Consider the following 21,980-nt stretch of genomic DNA (forward strand, 5'->3'; position numbering starts at 1 on the left):
GATCGGGAGCTGCAGACAGGGTGTGCACACTGTTTCGACCTGTAAGGTCTCAAAAATGAGAATAACTTTTGAAATGCTACAAGTGAGCGTGTGTTGCAGAAAAATGCCTTTTATGCTGAATAGAGGACAACAATCCCAGTTTTGTCCGGTTCACAAAATACCGTAATTTTGCAGCGGTTATATCTTCCAGATACCTAGTGTGATATATCCGTTTAAAACTGCGCTCACTTTCTTTCACAAACTCCACGTTCCTTTATAAATAATATCACATTATTGACAATATCATTGCAATCACTGTGCCAGCAATCATCTTGCGCATAGGCCGTAAATCTGGTTGCCGTTTATATCATCAAAAGGCAACTTTCTCGATTTCCGCTTCCGCATTACTCGGCTAACTTTCTCCATCGTCTCAAAGTCGTTATCGGAAAATTCAGTCTCGAGAGTCTTCTTCCATCCGTTTACGTGCACGGGATCAGGTTTGATGTTTTCGCTTTCAATGATGTCGACCTTGTCCTTGTGCACTGGTACGGCCACCTTTTCGAGATGCACGAAGGCAGTTTCAAACACTCGCCTATGTCGAAGCCGAGCTTTGAATTTGAGTTCTTTGGGCCTCATAGAGAGGTTGTAGACGCCCTCTAGCGTCGGAGTGTGTCCGCTCTCTGGCACAATTTCAGCCACGCTGAAAAACGTGGCGATAAAGTGTATGAGCAATAGTCGCGAAATTTCGTCGCCTGGGCATTTTCGAATGCCGGTCGAAAATGAAAGATAACGTTCGTGGGGCTTGTGGATCAACGTCCCGTCTGCTTTGAGGAACCGGTACGGGTCGAATGTATCCGGATCCGGCCACTCGTGTTCGTCACGATTCGCTGCGTATTGATTCACGAACACGATGGTGCTCTTCGGGATGTGGTACTGACCTAATGTTGTCGGCTCACTCGTCTCGTGTGGGATAGTGGAGGGAGTGAAAGACGAGTGGCGGAAGATCTCGTGCAGAACTGCCTCCGTGAATGGAAAGTGCTTGCGGTCGTCGATGGTCGGCAACCTTTGACCCCGAAGGGTGAGGTCCAATTCGTCTTTAATCTAAACCAGAGAAATGGTAAAGTGAAACTGCAACTTATTCCTTTATTTTTACGTTAGCTAAAGTTATAATTTATGCCAACTATTCGGAATAAACTTTGACTTTAGGTGTTGGTGCTTACGGTTAATTTGGAGCAGAGGTATTCAATTTACGATTCTTTTTGTTACAATCATCGTGGTTGTCATTGACTGCTTGTTTTCTGTTGTTATTTGATATCGGCGAAGTAATGGGAATACACAAAATTGTAACCATGATTGACCCAAAACGAATAAGTCCCAAGAGAACACCGAACAATATAATTACAATAGAATCCAAAAAGTAATGACAACGTTTACTTTTTGTTGGTGATCGGTGAAGTAAACCATGTAGAGCAAAATCCACTGGATGACAGTAGAGAGCGTGTCCTGGCCGGCGCCGAACACGTCGGTCGTCAAGGCAACGGTGTCTTCTTCATTGATGATTTGTCTCGGGTCGTTTATGCTTTCGGCGATGAAGGTATCGACAATGTCCCTAATGACTCCATGTATGTAGGTTTCCCGATGTTCTTTGCTCCTTTATGAAAAATAAACGTGTCTTTTGTTTGTAAAAAAAAACGACTGTCTCCGCACGCTGGATCGGTTAAATTGCCCATGGGAATTTTGTTTAAGACATAAAATGTACTTTGTCAATGTTGAATAATGTCTACACACACGTTAGTGTTGAAATGCACCAGATTAACAATGCCCTTAATTCAAAAAAACGCGAAGTAAAATTACCTTGCAATCATCCAATTATTAGTTCGGTTGTTGAGAAAGTTGAAAGTCTTGACAATTTTGGCAAACATTGGAAAAACCTGCAAGAAAAATAATAAGTTTACTTTTCGCGCAAATGGTAAAATTTATTTTGTGGTACAGAAAAAAAAAGGAAAATTGAATAAAACTGTGACAAATTGTAAATATTTTACGTTCCAAACGTTGTTACATATCTTGTGTTTACTCATATACCATGCTTCGGAAATTTTATCGTTCCAAGTTTTCGGAAATTGTATGACATGAAACCTGTGAAAATTTAAACCCCCCAAGACTGCAAAACTTGCAAGAACGCATGCAAACATTTTTCATCGGCAGCAACAAGTGCGCCTGCTCGCAATTTTGCAGACAGTCGACAAAAGTTAAACTGGAAACACTTGTAAGACAGCGACGCGTAATGTTTCCATAACTTGCCAGTAGATTGTCGCGATCAACATGCGGTCACGACGGGTGACGGAGAGAGATGGGAGCTCGCAAAGAGAAGCAGCGGCCCCAAAAATTGCTCCTCCGCAGCAGTTTTAAACAGAAACATCGCGGTGCAAGGGCGGCCGAACTTCGCAAAAAGGCAAGATAGGAATGCGCGTGGTGGGGAGGTAATGGTGTTGGCCGTCCCGCTAAAATCGTACCCCGGGGCCTTCGGTCCGCACACAAGAACACCCTTTATGACGTAAGAAGTCTCCCATGACGCGGCGACATGCCGACAAAGGGTTCGCGCGTCCGGCTCGCGAGGTTGTTTGCCACGTGACAGAGCCAGGCAAAGTGCCCCAGATGTCGATAAGATTGGAACGCGAGACTCAAGTTACCCCTGAATTAATATTTAGTTTCGCCGAATAGGAGTTCGTTTGTCACGTGATGTGAGTGTATGACGCTGTAAGGAGTAAGAAAATGAGACTCACAATGTTTTTGCGATAATTAACAAAAACCCTTGACGGAAAGATGTATTGGAAACCAACGACGGCATTGAAAAAATTAACAATAAATCAGGTTTTGGTAAACAACTAATATGTGATGTTTCAACGTTTTAAGGTGGCTGTGAACAATACTCGTCAACAGAAATGCCACAAAACAGCTTTTTTATAGAGGTAATATAGCTAATCTGGATGCTTCTGTTAATATTCTATAGTGCTTCAAGAAATTCCAGAAAAATACATGAAAGTTTTTCGTAACGTTCCGTTGAGTGGCGCCAAAGGGTGGAATCGAAAGATTTGAAAATTCAGTGAAAATCATTTAATATTTTAATCACTGAGGAGTCACGTTTATTCCGAGAAATTCCGCAAACCGTTGCTTCCAATCCAGAGCTATCGGATTAAGTCCGATCGTAGGTAGCAATTGTGGTCTTTCAAGTGGAAAAAACATCGTAAATTCGGTCGCTATTGCGTAATATGCGGTTCCGTACGAACGATTTGAGCAACTGCATGAAAAACCAAGTATCGAGCCGCGGTTTGTTTTTTGCGTGTGGCGAATTTGGAAAGATTCACCGTACTCGGGACGCAATAATTATACCGGGACAATGTTTGCAATATTTAGTCGTAGAAGACTGACATAAGTCGTTATTTGCCCTTTTTCAAAAAAAATTCTTTTGCTTCAATGTTTTGTTTAAATTATCATGCAGCACACTCTCACCACCACACTACACGGCATGGTAACCCACTGTTTGGAAAACGCTGGTTCAGGTATTAACACAACAATTTAAAAGTAAAATTTAACATAAAATGAATAAAGAAGGTGGGGGTTGCCACCAGCGCGGCAGAGAAACGTCCCACTAAGCACAACAGACGGAGATTAAGTGTTACTAAATTTATACTCTATTAACTGACCCCCGCATACTCCGCGGATCCTATAAAAACAGAACACATGTCGTATTTGCGCGCTACTGTCAGAGTAAATATTGTCACAGCTTTTAGCACAGAAACCGCTGAATTGGTCGTATCTTTACCCCAAGGCGATTGAATTAGCTCTGCGCATCCTGTCGTTAATAAACATAATTCTTCAGGTTGACAAAGCTCACTAAACGCTTTTCGGTGTGAACCTGGACATCTTAAACTTTAACAAATACTGTGTTATCAGCTATCACACACATTACAGGTATTGAATCCAGCAATCAAGTTATGCGAACTGTGTCGAAAAAAGTTTGGATTGATTTTGTCGTTTATTACAGAACAATGAAATGTGATGTCACTTCAAATTAGCTTTTAAAGACAATCGAATAAATGAATCAAAAATTTACAAAACGTTTTTTTTCGGTATGACGATCTTTCGAGGATCTTTGAAATAGTGAAAATAAAACATTTACATATATTCTAATTGTACCTTCATGTGCGATTTTTATCTTTGTTTAGGTGATATCTGCAGCATATAATTACAGTGATCTGTACGTTAGAGCAATTGTTGAAAAATCACACTCTTGCTGCAGCACATTTGTTTTATTCAACTAACATTGACCACGAACTGACCTCCCTTATTTCGTAATTGTATCACTATTAATTTCAGCGAATTTTCGCATCAATCCTAAACAATTTTCACCTTGAATACACCAACACGACACTAACACAAAAAAATGTTTCGCGGGAAATCGGGGCGAGAAAGACCGCAAACAACGGTTTGGTTTTCGCTCGAACTGCCGACCCATAATTTGGCGGGCGGCGAACCGTCGGTCGTCACAGTTAATGATAGGAAGCGACAAAGTGTGCCATGTCACGCAATCGTCCGCTGAACCCGCCCGAGTTCGTTGTTACGCTCCGCCGAGCGTCACGCGCCACCAGCTGGCGGTCACGTGGCAAAGAAACTCGGCAAAAGCCTCTCGCGCATTGACATGTTTTAACTAAAAATAGAGTCCACTCAGACGGGCGTCACTTTTTTCACCACCGATCCCTTATTCTGCAGTAACTATATTGAAGAGGTTGCCGGCCTCGCTTCACTGACTGTTTTAGGAGCGCGGCTGAGGCGTTTTTTCCTGTCGCCTCTGTCGCTCATTGCGGCAAAACGCGACAAGAGGTTTGAGAAAAGAGAAAAGCGCAACCCCGAAAGAGACCAAGGGAAAAGAGAGAGGGGGTCGACGGCTCCTTTCCAGCGAAAAAAAACTATGCAAGATATTCGAGCAAAAACGGTGCGCGACGGTAAGTGTTGCTCCGGGCAAGGGGAGGAACCACCACGACCTGCAGTGAGTTCGCTTTGACGTCACACATTCCGGCATGACCATCGAGTGCAACTGCAAGGTCCGTCCGCCTGTCCTTGAGGCAGTGGTCACTAACCCGACTTAAAGTTCGCGCTGAACTTTGGAGTCAGTCATGGCTGGGAGAATTTGTGGCGTTTGCGAAACTTTGCGGAACGGAATGGTCTTGTGCAGTTGCGACAACCAATATCTTGAACAGTCGGTTTCTTTTACCTCTTTCCGAGAGGAAAATCCCAGTCTTCCCGAGAAACCGCCATTTTAATTGTTTTGAATCGCATTGTGGTTACGTTGCGCGGTACCGCAGGTAACTTTCAGCAAAACACAAACAAAACACAATTAAAAGCATTTTGAGAAAGATTTCTTCTTGTTTTTTAACGCAGCTGAACACAAACCAATAACTGAACCGAACGGAATCACTGGAGTTTGAACTGATTCGAATATAATTGCAAGTAAAAAGGGTGGAGGGTGAAGAGGAACATCCACAGAGCCGCTACACCTGGAATGACTGTCGACTAAAATCGCCCACATGGGTACAGCGTGGACTCAAAGCACCGAGCAAAGCACGCCAGCTGCCGGATTTCCTGCGCCTACAGCATGTCTCCCATATAATGAAACCGGTTACGAAATTAGAATGGGAATTTCTATCAGCCTTATTGGATCGCGGCAAAGCGGAACGCGGTGACATCGGTATTAAGTCAGTTGAAAGCTTATATTGATGAAAAGTCTCTGACCTTGATCCAGGGCATGACGTCGACTTGACTTCCCGGTCCGATGACTTCGCCGAATTCTCGGTTGAGACTGACCAGGTCCTGGAACTCCTGCGAAAGATAAAACTTTGAATGAATCAAATCCTCAGCACTCGAATATGAAACTGCGGCTGTTGTGGTTTCGAACCACGGGCCTAGTGTACGACAGGTTTCAAAAGTGACATTCGACAGAAAGCTGTATTTCGTTGGTCAGTTTCCTGCAGTCAGCGGTTCTAGCATTTAAAGCAAGGGTGCACAAATTTGTCATTGGTTAAAAACGGAACTTAAAGAAATTAAGCTATAATGACCACATGTTCCGTTACTTTGTAACAATTCAATATACTTTTCATTGCACCCGATTATTGCTTTGCCGACTTCGCTGTCACTGGTGGAATGCGTGCTCATTGGGAGGACGGATAGCGAACAATAAACGTTTATCTGTTCGATTTGACGTAAAGCGACAGCGAGATCGCTTTGTAAATTACAAGACAAACACAATAACGATATTGCAAATAAATTCCTGAAGATTTTAAAACTTTTTACCGAAAGCGTTGTTAACTAAGTTCAAAGTTTGCACCCCAAAATTGACGTTGCAACTAAGTACAATCAACAAAAGCTGAATGAAATTCCAGGCGTTCTATTATATTGTCAACAAGTTAATTACAACTCAACGCCGCTCGGCCCCAAGTGGAACCGCAGATACGCTCCAAAGAACCACAATTGCCTTTTTACAAACATGGAGCCGGTTCTGGGTCTAGGACAGTTTTTGGTGCGGAACGACAACGCCCTTTTTGTTTAGGGAGCGTACTCAATGGATTTAAAAATATATTTCTAATGCCGCGGAAGCATTTTCTAAAGAGCTGAGTGAATGAATGTTTGAAATTTACGCATTTTTGTTCTTTGGCAAACGGCCATAACTCGAAAGGAAATCACGCCTAACCATTGTGACATCACAAGCATTGTCACGTAAGGATAAGTCCCAACTGACTTGTTTTTTTACCGCAGAGCAAAGCGGGCATCGTATTTACTATGGTGTAAGTTATTTTCAAAAACATTTTCCAAACTCTTTTTAACCTAAATCGACGGATTTATTAAGAAATTTCAAGCAACAAAGCCGTAATTTCAAGTTGGTATATGACAGCATCAGCTCACGAAACACTATTTTTGGCGGAACGTGAGAGAAAGTCAAGGTCATCTGAGTTCAGTGACAATTACGGAAGCGAGATGGGTGTAATCACCTGCATTCCGTTCGAGGCTGGTGCAGATAAATATTTAAAGCTACACGTAAAGTACCAATGGCAGTGAAGGGCGCACCCATGTCAAGCTGCATGCTTTGCTGCATTGCATCACATTTCACACAAGCAATTCATCATTACCCAAAAGTTGTGAATTTTTTAGTGTCAGTAACCCAAATCGTTTTTGTTTTCATTTTAGTCGAGAAAAGTTACAAAACCGGTAATTAATAAAGCAGTTCTGCGCCCCCCTCCCATAAAGGTTGAACGCCCCAGGCGGCCACCTAGTTCGCCTAGTGGGCGCGCCGGCCCCAAAAGTTCAATACAAGGGTAGTTTTTGCCAAAGTTTCTTTGAAAACCGCTGCCCACGCAATCTGCCACAAAACCCCACACTGACGTCAGGACCCACAATGCACCAGGCAGACATCTGCACCGAACCGTCATCAAGTTTGTCCACAACCGTCCCGTCTGGATTGGCCTGGGAATGTTGCTGGAGTAGGTCTGCGGTACTGGGCCGGTTCGGGTTTGCATCTGATGCTGACAAAATGTACTTGAAAAGTACAAAAGACATACCCTGGATGAAAAAACACTGCAAAACTGCACCTATATAGCAAACATACCAAATACTCGAAGATAACCGACGCGGAATAACCCAGCTATTTATGCCCAGATTAAAAATCGGAAAAACTTCCCAAAGAAAACTGGCATATCGCGTATAGCAACGGGACCTCATGTAAACCCCATGCGGTGTTTGAAAACCGCTCTTTCACGAGTCACGAGCACTCATCATGACATAACCTCAAAAGCTGTAGTCATGAGCCGCATTCAAAAGATGAGCAACACCTGACCACTGATTTGCTGCCGAAGGAGCTTGAATTAACAAAGTACACGTTGCTCATAAGGAAGTTCATAGGGACCCCATCCATTTGCAATGCGGATCCAAGTTTGTGCTGCAACGAGTTTTGGTGCAGATGACAGTGATTCTGTTTACTAATCTACCGTGACAAAATTGATTTAACATGGCAAAGATTACGTGGCATTTAAACGCGCTATCCTGTTGCAATTGCACCGCTGCGACGGTTTTGGTTAGTTAACGGATCTGCTTTGTACATGGGAAGCTTAAATCTTGCGATGGGGATGGGATGGTGCATTGTAATAAGATCAAGTCTCATTGAACGCAAATGTTTGGTATAGTCTTAATCACATATGGAACTTTCCCCAGGGCAATTTAGCTGGCAAACACAATTCTAATTTCATTCAATGAAAGCAATGAACACGTTTCATGTAGAGTTGAAACGTATATGTCATATTTCTATAAAGATGCAAGTGCTTTTTCACAGTTAAATTGTTGGACATAAAATGACCGTCATTGTTGTGCGAAGATCGAGAATAGCGTTTCGGAAACTTGTATCAGTAAACCTTGTTTTTACGCCGTCCTCATGAAGAGCAAAAAATCCATAGAGATCATTGGCAATCCCTACCTGGACTTCACCGCACGACTTATTCGAACCGTGCAGTTCCAGGAATGTTGGCCAGAATATCATTATATAATTCCTAAACCGGTTTCAAATTAGCACCTAAGACATATAACACCCTCACGGGCGCTGACACGGTGCGAAAATTCTAGGAAAACAAAACCACGAGGTGGAATAATTTAGTTGTCTTGCACGCGACTGTGAAGGTTTCGCCACGCCTTGAACAATAGGGGGGACATCGAAATAGTGTTGCTGGTCGTACTCTAAACTTATGCAATTAAATGGAGATGTTTCACAGAGATACAATGGACTGACATTTATGTCATGATTGTGCGAACCTGCATTGCGCTTTACCAGTTTAGTTGACCATTCTGGAGCGATATTCCATAAAACCAAAACCGAAGAAAGGAGACAGCACGCGCGCGCTGATTGTGACGCCACAATTGGCTCAGATCCAGTCTCCCAAAACGGCCATCCGTTCGCTGCCAAATCTATTTGCGGACGCAGACGATATCGTGATCTCCCAGACTCCCAATTTTGCTGCGGACGCTTGAAACCGGAAAAACAGGATCCCCGGGATCGGAAACGGGGAGACGGAGGCCCGTGAATGCAGATGTGAGGCGGACGCGTGTCGCGGAGAGGAGTCTGGCGCCGCGAATCGCGTGCTACGGGCTGGAATTATCGACCTGCTCCTCACACGAACACTGAGGTCACCACAAGTCCGCAATCGGGCGTCTGTATTTGGGTGCTGTCCCTTACGCCTGTCGTGCTGAAGCTGCGGTGTTTTGATTCTGTCACCCCAATGTTTCAGATGACATGGATTCAAATCCCAGCGTCACGCTGTAAGTGCGCGTTAACAGTGTTGTTGCATTTTCGTGAGAAAACAAAGCGATTGAATTAAAAATACCGTTTAAATGTGCAAAACAATGCACGCAAACATTTTTGTAAAATCTACAGAAATAGTCCTTTGTATTTTATTGAAACGCAGTGTACGCCACCGCGTTCCAACGGGGTAATTTAATCACGTGGCCCCATTCATCAACAGAACCGCTCCACGTGGTTCGAAGCGTCATATCATATGTGATGGCTTCCACGTGCGAGCCGTAATTAGAACTAGCACTTTAATCATCGCTTTCCGAACGACTTTTACGTGCCATGGGTATAATGTCTGGAAAATCCAACACGCCTGTGGAGTTCGTGAATTTGTCGTGGCGCTACAGCCTTTATTCGGTTTCCTTTAGTGGTTTCGCGGTATCACCTTTACGACCCGGCTTTTAGAAGCAGGCTGGCAACAACAAACGGGAAATACTCATTCCTGTTTCGGTGCTGTAAAAATTATACATTTTTTTTTTCCTTCGACTGTTCACCTTAGAAGTTAAAAAAACCTGCAGTTTTTTCTAAAAGACTTGGAAATGCACGAGGAATCCAATTAAATTTGCCCCACTAACAACCCAGAGAGACGAGTGAGCATGAATTTGCGAACATAATGCGGTTTATCTTTAAGTGGGCGCGGTTAAATGAGGCCACACGGTACTAGGCGACGTCCTGGAACTCACTAACGGTTTCCGTCATTTTCGGAAGTGTATACTGTCCGCATTGCAAGGTGAAACCCATGTACGGTTTTTCCATAACTGGTGCATCGATTTGTTTTTCAAAGAGCGTCGCATGACAAATTAAATAAAAAACTTCGCTTAACAATTTAAAACGAGTTTTGGAAAATAACGGTGGCAAATGACAAGTTAAGTCGGCTTGTCTGCTACAATTTCAAACATGGTTGAAAATCGTCCTGATAATTTATAATTATGTGAGGTGGAAATGTCGTCCTTCGCACGCGTGAACTTTCAGAACAATTGACATAACCTTATCGACATATTGACGGCACAATTTTTGACACGTGTCAAGCATTTAATTGTGTTTCTCGGGGGCCACAAAACTGGAATCAGTCGAAAAAAATAACATAAAAAATAAAGTAAATCATTCTGCGAGTACCAACAGATTTGCCTTCCCGTATAAATACTTCGTGTAAAAGGCAAAAAACAATAGAAAAAAACCATCGTCAGTAAGACTTTACTTTTGAGCTTCGTAGATTTTTGAACACCGGGATTCAAACGCAGGATATTCTGGCCACGAACCCATATCAGGTTTTCTGCTTGGTATTCATAGGAAGAAACACAACAATTCTTTCCACAAAAGATGCCACGAAAGTCAAATGGACATTTGTGGGAGTAACAAAATCGGGACATCAACGCAAATGCTCGGTATTGTGTGAACTTCTCAGCACACTCACAAAGCGACCAAGAATAACTTCGCAGGAAAATATACGAGCCGCTGCAGCATGCATTCCCCGCTTCTGGAAAAGTCTATATTCGGCGCCATTTGGATAAAGGAAAGCAATCCATCCTCGCCGGTGCATTAAATGGACACAAATTAGTGCTAAGCGCCACGACGAACTTATTGTAACCCCAACTCCACACGCCATAAACCGCTTAATTGTTCCAAATGGCTTCCGTATTTTCATATTGAGCGCCTCGGCGAGCAGAGGAACGAAATGACGAGGCATATTTGCATGGCCGGACTCCGTAGTGATTTCTGGAATATGAACACACAAGCGAAACACGCTCTATAGAGGGTCGTGCGCAGGACAGCGCGCAGTTCGGCCAACTCATTCGGTTTTTGCGCAATTCCCTGGCGTAATGCCCGAAAATGTCACGCACTCACAATTTTGGAGCCTTACATGCTGCAAACTATATTGTCATAATCGTGTCTAGTGAAATGACGCGCTTGTTGATTTTGCGAACAATGTTTTCAAAGACGGCAAGGCCTCAACCCGCGGGAGTTCCCCACAGACAAACCCGCCGGACGCACGTGTCAACATCAGCTGCGAGCGTGCCGATGCAATGTAAACAACCGCTATGCTTGCGTAAATAATCGGCTTGCGGTCGGCGAGGTTTTGTTTCCCAATCCTCAGCGTGGGCGTGTCCGGTAAGCACTTTATCTCCTACAGAGCTCCATTTAAACGCGTGAAAACTAGCGGGTTACATACTGGAAAACACAGATGCCTCACCGAAGCAGGGGTGTTTACTATGATATAATTTTAATCAATATTGACACAACTGTATGTTTACACCAACAACGTAAAGCTCCCAATCGTAATTTGAATCCTTTTGTGTATTTTTCAAATATTTCCAAACCACGTTTTACATTAAAGAACATATTTCCCGTGTTTTCATTCTATTTGCAAACGAGCAAAAGTGTTGAAATGGCCTACGTGAAAACGCATTGTTCCACTTCACGATAATTGCGCTAAGTGGGCAGCACAGCAGAAGGTCGAAGAGCCACGACCCTTCGATTTGTACTTGTCGTGTTGAAGAAGGCGAGTAGGCCGGTTAACTACAAACCGCAGAAGGCGCACACATTTAACTAAGTTATTGCAATATTTTTAATGTGTGAAGCATTACCAGGAAAAAGCCAAAAAAACGTTTCCTTTTTGAAGTTTTGAAGACCTGGTGGAAATGCATCCATGGCTTTGAAATGGGTTTCAGAGGAATTTCAGAGCACTAATCAAAGTGACAAACAAAACAGTAAAGGACGAGCGAAAGAAGTCACTAAAAGGCACGAAAGCATCAACTTTTAAAACGACACGCGCTCGGTGCAAAATTACCCAACAGAGCTCTGACATAAAAGCGAATCGCGTGAGAAGGACTCCGAACGAAGTTAAAAGGCCAACGGGCGATCATTTCATGTAGAGGACGGGTCAGCCACAGTCCTTAATGAGTCAATGTGGTCACTCAGTCACGGCTTGTCGCTGCGGCAAACTATTTACAGTAGTTGTCACGGCATGTTCCAAGTGGTTTTTCCGAAGTGCGCCGGAACAGACTTGAATGTCATTTATATTATAAGCTTTTGCTCTTCGAGACTTCGCAATCAAAATTTATTGCGGTCACCCGCGGTTGTTTTAACGTTAAATTAAGTTTCAGGTGAAAGAAAATTGAACGGAAAACGCAAGATAAACACTGAGTAAGTACTCATGAAATGAATTACGGAAAGACAAACATAGAGAAATTATTATTCACGCAATTACGGTGTACACCGCTCTGCCATTTCGGGCTCATTGCGGCACAGAACGAACCGTTACCTCATTAAAATGTAAAGCAAGCTTGAAATAATTGCCTTCTTCCTGCAGTTCTGAGGAAAAAACAAACCAATCCGCCAACACGAAAAACAGAAACGAATCACCAACGACGCCGATCGGACTTGGGCATTACGGAGCAATTTGCTGCCCTGCCACGCGCCCATATCAATAATTAACGAGGCCAATCTCGCACGAAGGATCGCGTGCGACTCAATGGGCTTGTTCTCACGCACGGTGTGGACTTACGCGCGGTGATTGCCGATATCTTACCACATTACGAGTGTCGTCCGAACCACTCCCAATCCTATTGTAGTTGCAAGCATTTGATCACGTGACCCGCATGAAGCACGTGATTGGATAACATGAGTTCAACAATTTTGTTGAATTGTGTTCTTATCACGCTTGTCAATTCGTTTTACCTATGTCATGCTTTAAACAATAGCGGTAAATGTGATTTTAAAAAGCTGCACAACCACGACGTACTTTCAATTGTAGGCGGTGCTCTTGTGAATGGCAATAGTTCGGGTTTAGAAATGGTATCGCATGTTGAAGAACGACTGAGTTAAATAACCGACACAAAGGCGCCACTGTGTCCATATCTAGGTGCTTTTCATCCGAACTGTTGCAGAAAAACTGATGTCGCTTGATATGGTAAACCCATAAGCGACAAATACGTAAACAACAGCCCACAGATGCAAGAATGATTGCCGCCCTGACGAGAATATTTTGAAAACGGAATTTTATCAGTCTTGAATGCAATGAAAAGTTTGCACCTGCAGAGCGCGTGCGTCATTCAGATAAAAGGTCACATGTTTTTAATCGTGAAAAGCTAAAAGAAGCATTTAGTCACCGACCACTTCAATGACATTGCAGCATTGCAGATGGACAAAGAAAACAACAAATTGTTATCGGGAAAAAGTATCATACATTGTGTTTCATCTGTTTTAAATATAATGGGTATACGTATTCAAGCCATGGTCTGAATCGAAGGTTTTACATGTTAAACGAAATGTAGAAACCAAAATTTACCAAAATTTAAACCAAGCCGAACTCTGAACTAATCGCAATCAGGTATTTGAACTTTGGCGATTTGGTCGATTTTGCTGCAGAGTGAGTCGAAAACTGGGCATTTCGTGTATGCCCTCTCAAACAGCGCGCCTCGTTCACTTGGACAAACACAACAGTTAGAAACAGGAGTCAAGTTGGTGTCACCGAGGTCGTTCGCACGAAAAGGTTCGTTTGACCGCTTCCTTGGCAAACAGGTAGGGCCTTTGCTGACGTCATCACTCGAACGAACCCGATTGCTGCGAAGAATCCGACCGCCTCGCACGCGAATCTGTTGTTAAAGCCCTAAAGCATGTTCGCAGATTACCAAACAACAGTTCGATCGTGTCGGCGTCTGTGCGATGTATTATAGGGGGAAGGGTCCATGCCCGAACGACAAGTCACTTTTATCCGCTTTCAATCGGGAAATCGCGGTTTAAGGCGTGAAAATCGAACAGGGTTCGGCAAAACAAACGAAAGGAGCTGTCCGCAGTTGTCCCGCTTGTACACGCCATTGAATAGACGTGCGTGTGATTTTCCATCTCGATTTCCCTTCGCATATTCTTACTTGTACACCATCAGTTGGATGTTGCACAAACAGAGGGCCTAAAACACGGGTAGTAAGTGACAATAAGGACGTACATAACACCAAAAGCTGTGTTGTAGTCTCAGTTGTGATAGCGTAAAAACGTCGCACTTGCGACTAAAGGCGAAAACGGAAAGCTGGAAAGCACGTCTACCGGAAGCATCACGTTTTCATCCGACGCGAAATGCACCAACTCAACAACAGGATAGCGTGCAGACAAATCACCGCAGCATCGGCCCATAAAGGCAATCATGGAAAGCACTGAACGTCCGCATGCAACAGAGACTGTGACGCAGAGGTAAAGAAAACAGATTTACGAGGTTGTAATCACACGCCCTGAGGTGCACCACAGACAACTGCACGCGATCATCATTAACGCCTATAAATACATGCGTGTCATTGTAGGACGTTTGCACCAAACTGCCCACAAGAGCAAGTAAACAATTGAAGCAAAAAAAGACACGTCAACAACTTGTGAAAATGTCCGAAAACGCTCTACTTGTTTTTGTTGCTGGAATTTTTATTCTAAAGGGCACATTTTGTTTGCGGCGTTTTTAATTTGACACCGACGACAGACAAAACGGATTTGGGTTACGGCCCCAAAACAAAAGAAAGTTCAATTTTTTTGTTTTTTCGGGCCTCACGTCGTGGTAATCGCAGAACATGGCATTTACACGCAGTTTTTGTGCCAAACCGTTACGACGAAGTGTATCGCATTTACGTATCTGCAGATGTTATAGAACCCACACTTTTTGGTTATTTTCATCAACACAAACGAACTGGAAAAAGGCGAAGTTGAAAAAATAACAGCAATTAAATCGGTTACATTGAAAAAAGCAGCAAGGAGCACGACATAATTCTGTAGCTTAACGAGAAATGTTTTTTTTCAAGTCGTGAGGATCAAATTCCTCAAACTCAGACCAGCGCGGAAAGAAGTGCAGCACGTTGTGCTCGCTAATGTGGAAATTGTTACTTCAAACTTGTTAGATCAAATAAACGTTAAGTAAAGCTGCCGCGTGTTCGGCGAAAGGAGAAATAGTTCACGTTGGGAAAAAGGAATTAATATAGAAAATATTTTAGGCAAATTATGTCCAACAATTTAAAGCGAATGTACATCACAACATTGTTGCTCTATATCAGACACAAAGATATAAAAAGGGACGAAAAATTTGACACAAATTTTTGTATAACTAATCATATAACCCGAAGTAATTTTTTTGCTCTTTTTTGAGCCCTGATAACCGTTTAGCGTTAAATTTTTTTGCCGGTGTGGTCTAACATATATTCGACGTAACTGCAAACACTGTTCAGGATTACCAAGTTGACAAACCCCAGTCAGCACATTTTTGCGCTTGCGGCGAAACCCCAAAAGCTCGGCGTTATTTCACGGTTGTGGATTTTGGTTCGGAGGTATTTGCGTTCCGCGACATTTAAAGGACAGCGGATGACAAAGATTCCGTTTCCAATATAACGAGGGCAATTTCAGTCGTGAAGTAAGTAGCGCCTCTGCATGTTTATTTTATCTTGGGCAAAAGAATGAGACAAGCAAACCTAACCACAGTCGTCACACCAAAACTCTGACCGTCGGTCTTTTGCAGGTTTCTCTCTTTCATCATTTTTTGCCTTTTTCACTTACTTCTCTGCGAGCTGTTGCCTTTTTCGTACACACCCTGGGGCAAGTCACGTGACAAGCGCACCGGCGCGGGGTCGCATTCTGATCCCGTAACTGGATCGGACGAGCGGGGCGCCTTGGCACGCAACCGGGGAGACCACATGAGAAGCGCAGCTGATAACGAAAACGCGCGCGCCGCCGACACCAGTCTTCTCTATATACCCTTAAACAGAGCTACGGGGCCTGTGTTAACAATTGGCCACTTCAACGATTTGCTAGCCTGCTTGTTCGACGACCATAACGAGAGCTTCAACTTGATACGATTACCGAAGTAGCGCATTATCTAACCGGAATATTGACCTACGTTTTCTTTGAAAGGGTGTAGGGCGGCAGTCTGTCAAAATATTTATTGTATGGAGTTAAAAGGCACAAATAAAACCGCCAACAGCTCATGTAACCCCGTATACAGCATCCATCTGCGGAATGTGAAAAAAACATTCCTAAACCTATGTTTGCTAATGACAGCAGAAACAAACGTCGTCCTTGGTAGTTCGCGTTTACACGCCAAGAACAAATATACAGTACAAGAAAGCGTCTTTTCTTGCGAAATATTTTGCCCGGAGCGCGGTTCTGGTGACCATGAAAACGAGCCTGGAAGGTGGTATGAAATGACGTGAGGTAGTTGGAACTGACTGCAAAACGCGGCGAATACAAAGGCATGCGCAAAACTTTATTGGTTTATCTTTTTCTGAAGATTGGTTCATTGACTTAACGATTCGAAGCAAATGAAACCCACGCATCCACAGACCACATAAGATTTGTAAACATTGATTCGAAAAACATCGACCGTTGAGAAAAATGCCGGGGTTCGGTTTAAAAGTTGAAAGTGGTCGACAACAAATATATCAAGTTTGATCAAGACTTTAACCGCCCTTAGGCCATAGAACTGATTATTATTCACCTGTCAACACCCATTGACAAGACAGGCCGTGATGGTGCGAATTCCATTTCGAGTGCGTGTGTGAGATTTTTCATCAAAGTCTGCGATGAGGGATTGACTCGATTGACCTTGAAGTTTTGGCAAAGGCGCGAATGTCATTTATGAACCCACATGTGACAGTGTTGTGATCTTATCTGCGCTGTTCCGAAATATTAGTCAGTTTTGTTCATTTTAGTCGTGACTTTTTTTACTAATTTGGAAAACACAACGAAGAAATGCAGATTTACGCTGAAGGCAACTTTTGGACATCGTTACTGATACAAGCATTGTTACCATTGCCACCAAAAGGTCATTGCCACCACATAAGTTTATCACTCCTGACCTGCTTGTTTGCAAGGCAAGAGAAAATGGCTCACCCAAATTATGTACATTTCCTGGATAACGGTTATGCTCCTTCCCAAGGACAATACAACACGCAACCCTGCACAAAACGCACCTTTTGCAAAGGCAGATTCGACTTCGGGCTTGACTTACAACAACGAAAGGTTGGCGGCAATTTTATCAAAAGGCCGTCGTCCCATTTTTGAATGAACTAGAGCGAGATGCGGTTAGTGACGACGACTGGTGATGCGTAAACAAGAATGAACCACAATCGGCTCCAACCTGCTACTTGGCCCACTCAAAAAAAATCACTTGTGTTGTTTTTGGGTAGCGGTCATCGGAAAAAGTAAAAAAAATGCCGAATATCAAACCGACACTCCTACAAAGGCGATACGTTGTACATTTTGCACGTTTTTGACGCGCTGTTATTAATAATGTGCACTTTGTGTTAATTATCAGTTTTACGAACAAGTTAAATAAGAGTTTAAATTGTCAAACTCCCATGCAGGTTTACGAAAAATGAAGACTTAGCAGCAGACATTATTATCAATCCAAAACATTGTGGAACAAACGACTTTGGATTTATTACAGAAGTTTTTGAAGTTCTCGTAAACCGAGATATTCACAAAGAAAAATGTTTTTCAGAATGTCAGCGGTACATTGCTTTACCCAAAGCGTTGTAGTGTTTCTTTGGATAACAGATCGGCGGGGTTGACGATTGAACATAATGTGTCGAAAAGGGCCGGTAGCCACAAAACCAGTCAAGTCGACTGCGCATTTGTTTATTTACCCTTCGTCGTACGGAAACTTTGTCCGCGGCTGCGGAAAATCGCTGTACATATGTAACGCATTGTACTCCCGAATTCCGTAATCAGATTATACGCTCGCGGGCGAGAAAATAAGCGAACATGACGAAGCTTGTGACGCTCGAATGCGAAGATTTTGGTGCAATGCGTTTCGGCTAGCTGCGAACTTTTACATGTTGCTTTGGAATGAACACGGTGCAGCTGCTGATCAGTTGCCACTTCCCAACACCCATGTTGTATGACTGATCATAATTTTCCTCTTTATAAACTTCTGTATAAAGTAGTTTTTGACCAAGAAACCACTTGGAAATTTGTTAGGGAGTATGGCAGCAACCGAACAAAAATTCACAAACAAATAAACGCCGAAACACAAACACGTGCTCGTTACAGAAATCCCATGCAAATCACTTGTACGAATCGGCAGGTGAACTGATTCTCACCTCGTTATTGAAAACAAGGGAAAGATATGAGACTTTAATATTCTTACATATTGGGAATCTCTCGCGAAAGACAAAGTTTACGTAACGGACAATCGATCTCTTCTTAAAACCACGCGCGATCAGGCGGGAGTCGGCGGTAATAAGGACAAAAGTGGAGTGGGCAGTTACGTTAATCCATCAGCGCTGGAGAGTAAAGCGGTTGTAGGCACGCGATGGGACCCGGAAAGACCAGACGCCGGCGATGAACTCGCCGTTTCAACGGTGACCCCATAAATAAACAAGCACCGAACCCCTTACCGTCCGACTTTTTGCGCTATTGCAGTCGGTCTCACATCGCCGCGGGGCGGGATTACCGTTTCATACAGGTCAGACATTCGCGGCCGTCGCAGTTCGCTTGGCTGTTGCTGCTGCTGCACCTTAATCCCGTAAGTGTGACATAGGGCCAAGGCTTTATTGTCGTTTGACTGAAACCGCATCGCTCCAAGCGAGCCTGGTTATCATACCGAGCTAAGGGAGGTTTTTGTTTCCATGCTCCGTTCGAACATTTTGCAGGAAAGAAAGAAATTCGACGAAGGCGACGAGCAAAATGTTAGGCGAACTCGAGGGCGCGGGTCGCCGGTGCGACGATCAAACACGATTAGGGGACCATGAAATCGTTGCAGAGATCGCTCTAGCATCGACAAAAGTGGACACAAAGAGGCGAGTATCTTGCGGTTAAAATAGCACACTGGCGAAGGTTGCATAATTTTGTCAAGAGCCTTTAAATTTTACCTGACCCATCACAAATACGAAAGGAATCCTCGAAGATATCAGTCCGCCATGTGGCATATAACCAAGGTTGGCAATAATCGCCCCAAGGCGACAAAATGAGTGAGTTTATTCTCAATTATTTGAGTGGGCCATTTATCTTTTGGTTCCTGACCACTTTGACACTTGTTCATTGTCTAAAATTTAACTTACAACCTATTTTCCATTTTCTGAGCTACACGTCAAGTTTTATACTGGAAAGTAACCCACCTTATTAGAGTATTCGTAACGGTGTCCGAACATCATCGCACACATAAGATTGGCGATCCCAACCTGGATAACGCCTTCCGCACTCTTCTTTTTCGTTCCGACGGCGACTTGGTCTTCGCGCTCGCAAAGTTGCTTCACCAGGTGCATGGTCTCAGTACGGACGTGACGACACAATAAACCTCGCGTTTCCGGCGACGCCGTGAATCGATGGAGGAGTTTGATGATGATTCGCTTCATGTCGGACCATTTGCGACCCAAGGTTTTCTCGTCGTTGAAGACAATCCCTTTCCCTTGCGAGATCTTCCGGAAGGAATTGAACGCTGGACGACCGGAGAAAATCTGCCCCTGTCGCTGAAGTGCGTCCCGGATCACTTTGTAACTGTTAAGAACGACCACGTCGACGCCGCCAAGTTTCATCAGGTAGACACTGCCATACCTGAGAATTGTAAATTGCATTAAAATTTCTTTACAAACATGCGTCACTGTGAACAACTCTGATATGCTGAAGTCTGACGAATCAATAAGCAACCAACAATACAGCAATTAAATAAAAACTTTACTTTTCTTGAACTAAGAATGGTCTTTTTATGCTGACGTTAAGTTGCTGTGCGCAAGTTAAAAGTGCACTAGTACATTAGCCTAAACATGGTTTCCAAACTTTTCGTATGCGAAACGCATTTGCTGGAAGGTACAAACCCAGAATTTTCCCTTCAAACAAGAAATAATTCTTTCATGTTCACAATTTTTAGCTGCGAAACGTCACACAGACACACAGACACACCGCGTCATTTGTACACACTTGGGAAACCACTGCAGTGGACAACTAATTTACCAACATTTTATCCAACCTGCCAACCTAAAAATGTAACTTAACGTGCACTCACCTTCTCGCCATTTCTTGCATAGAGAGCTGTGGAGCAGATCCAAGTGAAATAGCATTTCCAATCAAAGGCCAGGGAAAGGGTCCCGGTATGTTTGGGCGGGAGCGAAAGTATGCGAGTATCCCGCGAAGAATGATGAAGACCAAAATTACAATGAGAACTTCGGTCTTAAAACGAATAGCAGCGGCCACCAAGCTCTCTGTCGTAAACATTGTTCATCAAGATTTCATGCGAAAGCCCGAAGAAATTCAGTTGGTTTGCTGTAAAGATGCAAATATCCCAACAAGCTGTAAACTGCCCGCCTTAAATGTTCGGCACAGCTTTATAATCAACCTACGCCGCTGTGAAAAAAGGCATAATTAAAGGGATGTTGCGTTTTTCGCACTTTTGCTCGACTTAATTTTGCAGTTTAAAATAGATATGCTGCATATTCCTGCTACGTTTTTCGATGTGTACGAAACATGGTGTGGCATAATATCTTAAACCCATATTATGCAAAGTAATTTTTGCGGTATACGAGATGGTAGTGGTACATAAACACCGCGTTTAAACATGCACGGACACTAATGTGAATGCCATAGGAGTATTGGGCAGTTCATGTCTATCACAATGTGTCTTCGTTAAACGTGATTTGCTCGCCTGTCACATAAAACGCCGACTATAAAAATAAGCACACAAAGTATACAAACTGATAAAACCGAGTTAACATTGCACAAAACGGACGCCACTGACGTTGTTGTTACTAGATCGATATTGTTGCTGAAGCGAGCCGACTGACAAGTAATAAAGGACTTGTTCGAGTGGACAATACAGCGCCTATGACGCAACAATACTCGAAAATGAATGGGTGAAAAAATTTCATTGGATTGTAGGGTTTATTGATGCAGATAGAAAATATGTAGCGGGTCAAATGATGCGCCCACTGCGAAGGTTGGTTGAATAGCGATCTGGCCACGTGGTCTGTTGAAATGCGGTGGCTTTGTGGTTTCAGTCATTTAAGTATGCGTAAGCGTGCAGCGATACTTGAGCAAATAGCCTCACTTGGGTGGAGTTGGCATCGCTGACCCGCTGTGGGGGAGAGACGTGGGTTCAATAGGCGGAAATATTAAACCAACAGGCGCGTGATGGGGGAATATTTGTCCGAGCAAAGCAAACCGATTACCACTTACCTGCCCCCGTGAGTAGCAGCAAAAATACAACCATAATCGATTTCAACTCAGGTTCTCAATTTCTACCTAACGACGTTAGTTCGTAGCAAACTTCTGCATCGCCCACAAACGGTTCATTGTTTCTAAACACAGTCCACCAGGCCGACGATGTTAGAGAGTTCCTTATCTTTGGCTTTATGCAGCTACAGAAATCTTTGCGAATCGACTTTGGTGCCGTATCAAAAGCTTTTCATGCTCTTTCACAAACTGAACATTCAGCCACCTTTGCGTAATAGTTGTGTTTTTTTGTACCGAGACATATAGCTTTCTGTAATATGTTTAACTTGGGTGTCTGCTGTCGACTTTCATTGGCTTCTAGTGTTTATTTGTACTAGGGATATACGACGTGCGATCTGCAACCAAGTGGCACGCGATACTTCACAGCATCAGAATATACTGACTGACTGATAGCGCAGACAAATCCCAGCTACGCTTCGGTGCA

The 21,980-nt window shown here is 43.4% G+C and overlaps 1 protein-coding gene across 1 annotated transcript; it reads right to left on the reverse strand.

Annotated features, from left to right (window-relative positions):
• Nucleotides 1-306: 306 nt before the first annotated feature.
• On the reverse strand, nt 307-20,637 carry LOC145907877 (cytochrome P450 1B1-like). Its single transcript, XM_082994978.1, has 6 exons — nt 20,334-20,637; nt 19,450-19,885; nt 5,770-5,856; nt 1,834-1,910; nt 1,414-1,630; nt 307-1,080 (listed from the first exon to the last, which is right to left on the reverse strand). Exons 1-6 carry the CDS (start codon nt 20,540-20,542, stop codon nt 307-309), a joined length of 1,800 nt encoding a protein of 599 aa, XP_082851104.1. The 5' UTR covers nt 20,543-20,637.
• Between the last annotated feature and the right edge of the window lie 1,343 nt (nt 20,638-21,980).

The sequence above is a fragment of the Ascidia mentula genome, chromosome 1 (assembly GCF_947561715.1).
Source record: "Ascidia mentula chromosome 1, kaAscMent1.1, whole genome shotgun sequence".
NCBI lineage: Eukaryota > Metazoa > Chordata > Ascidiacea > Phlebobranchia > Ascidiidae > Ascidia > Ascidia mentula.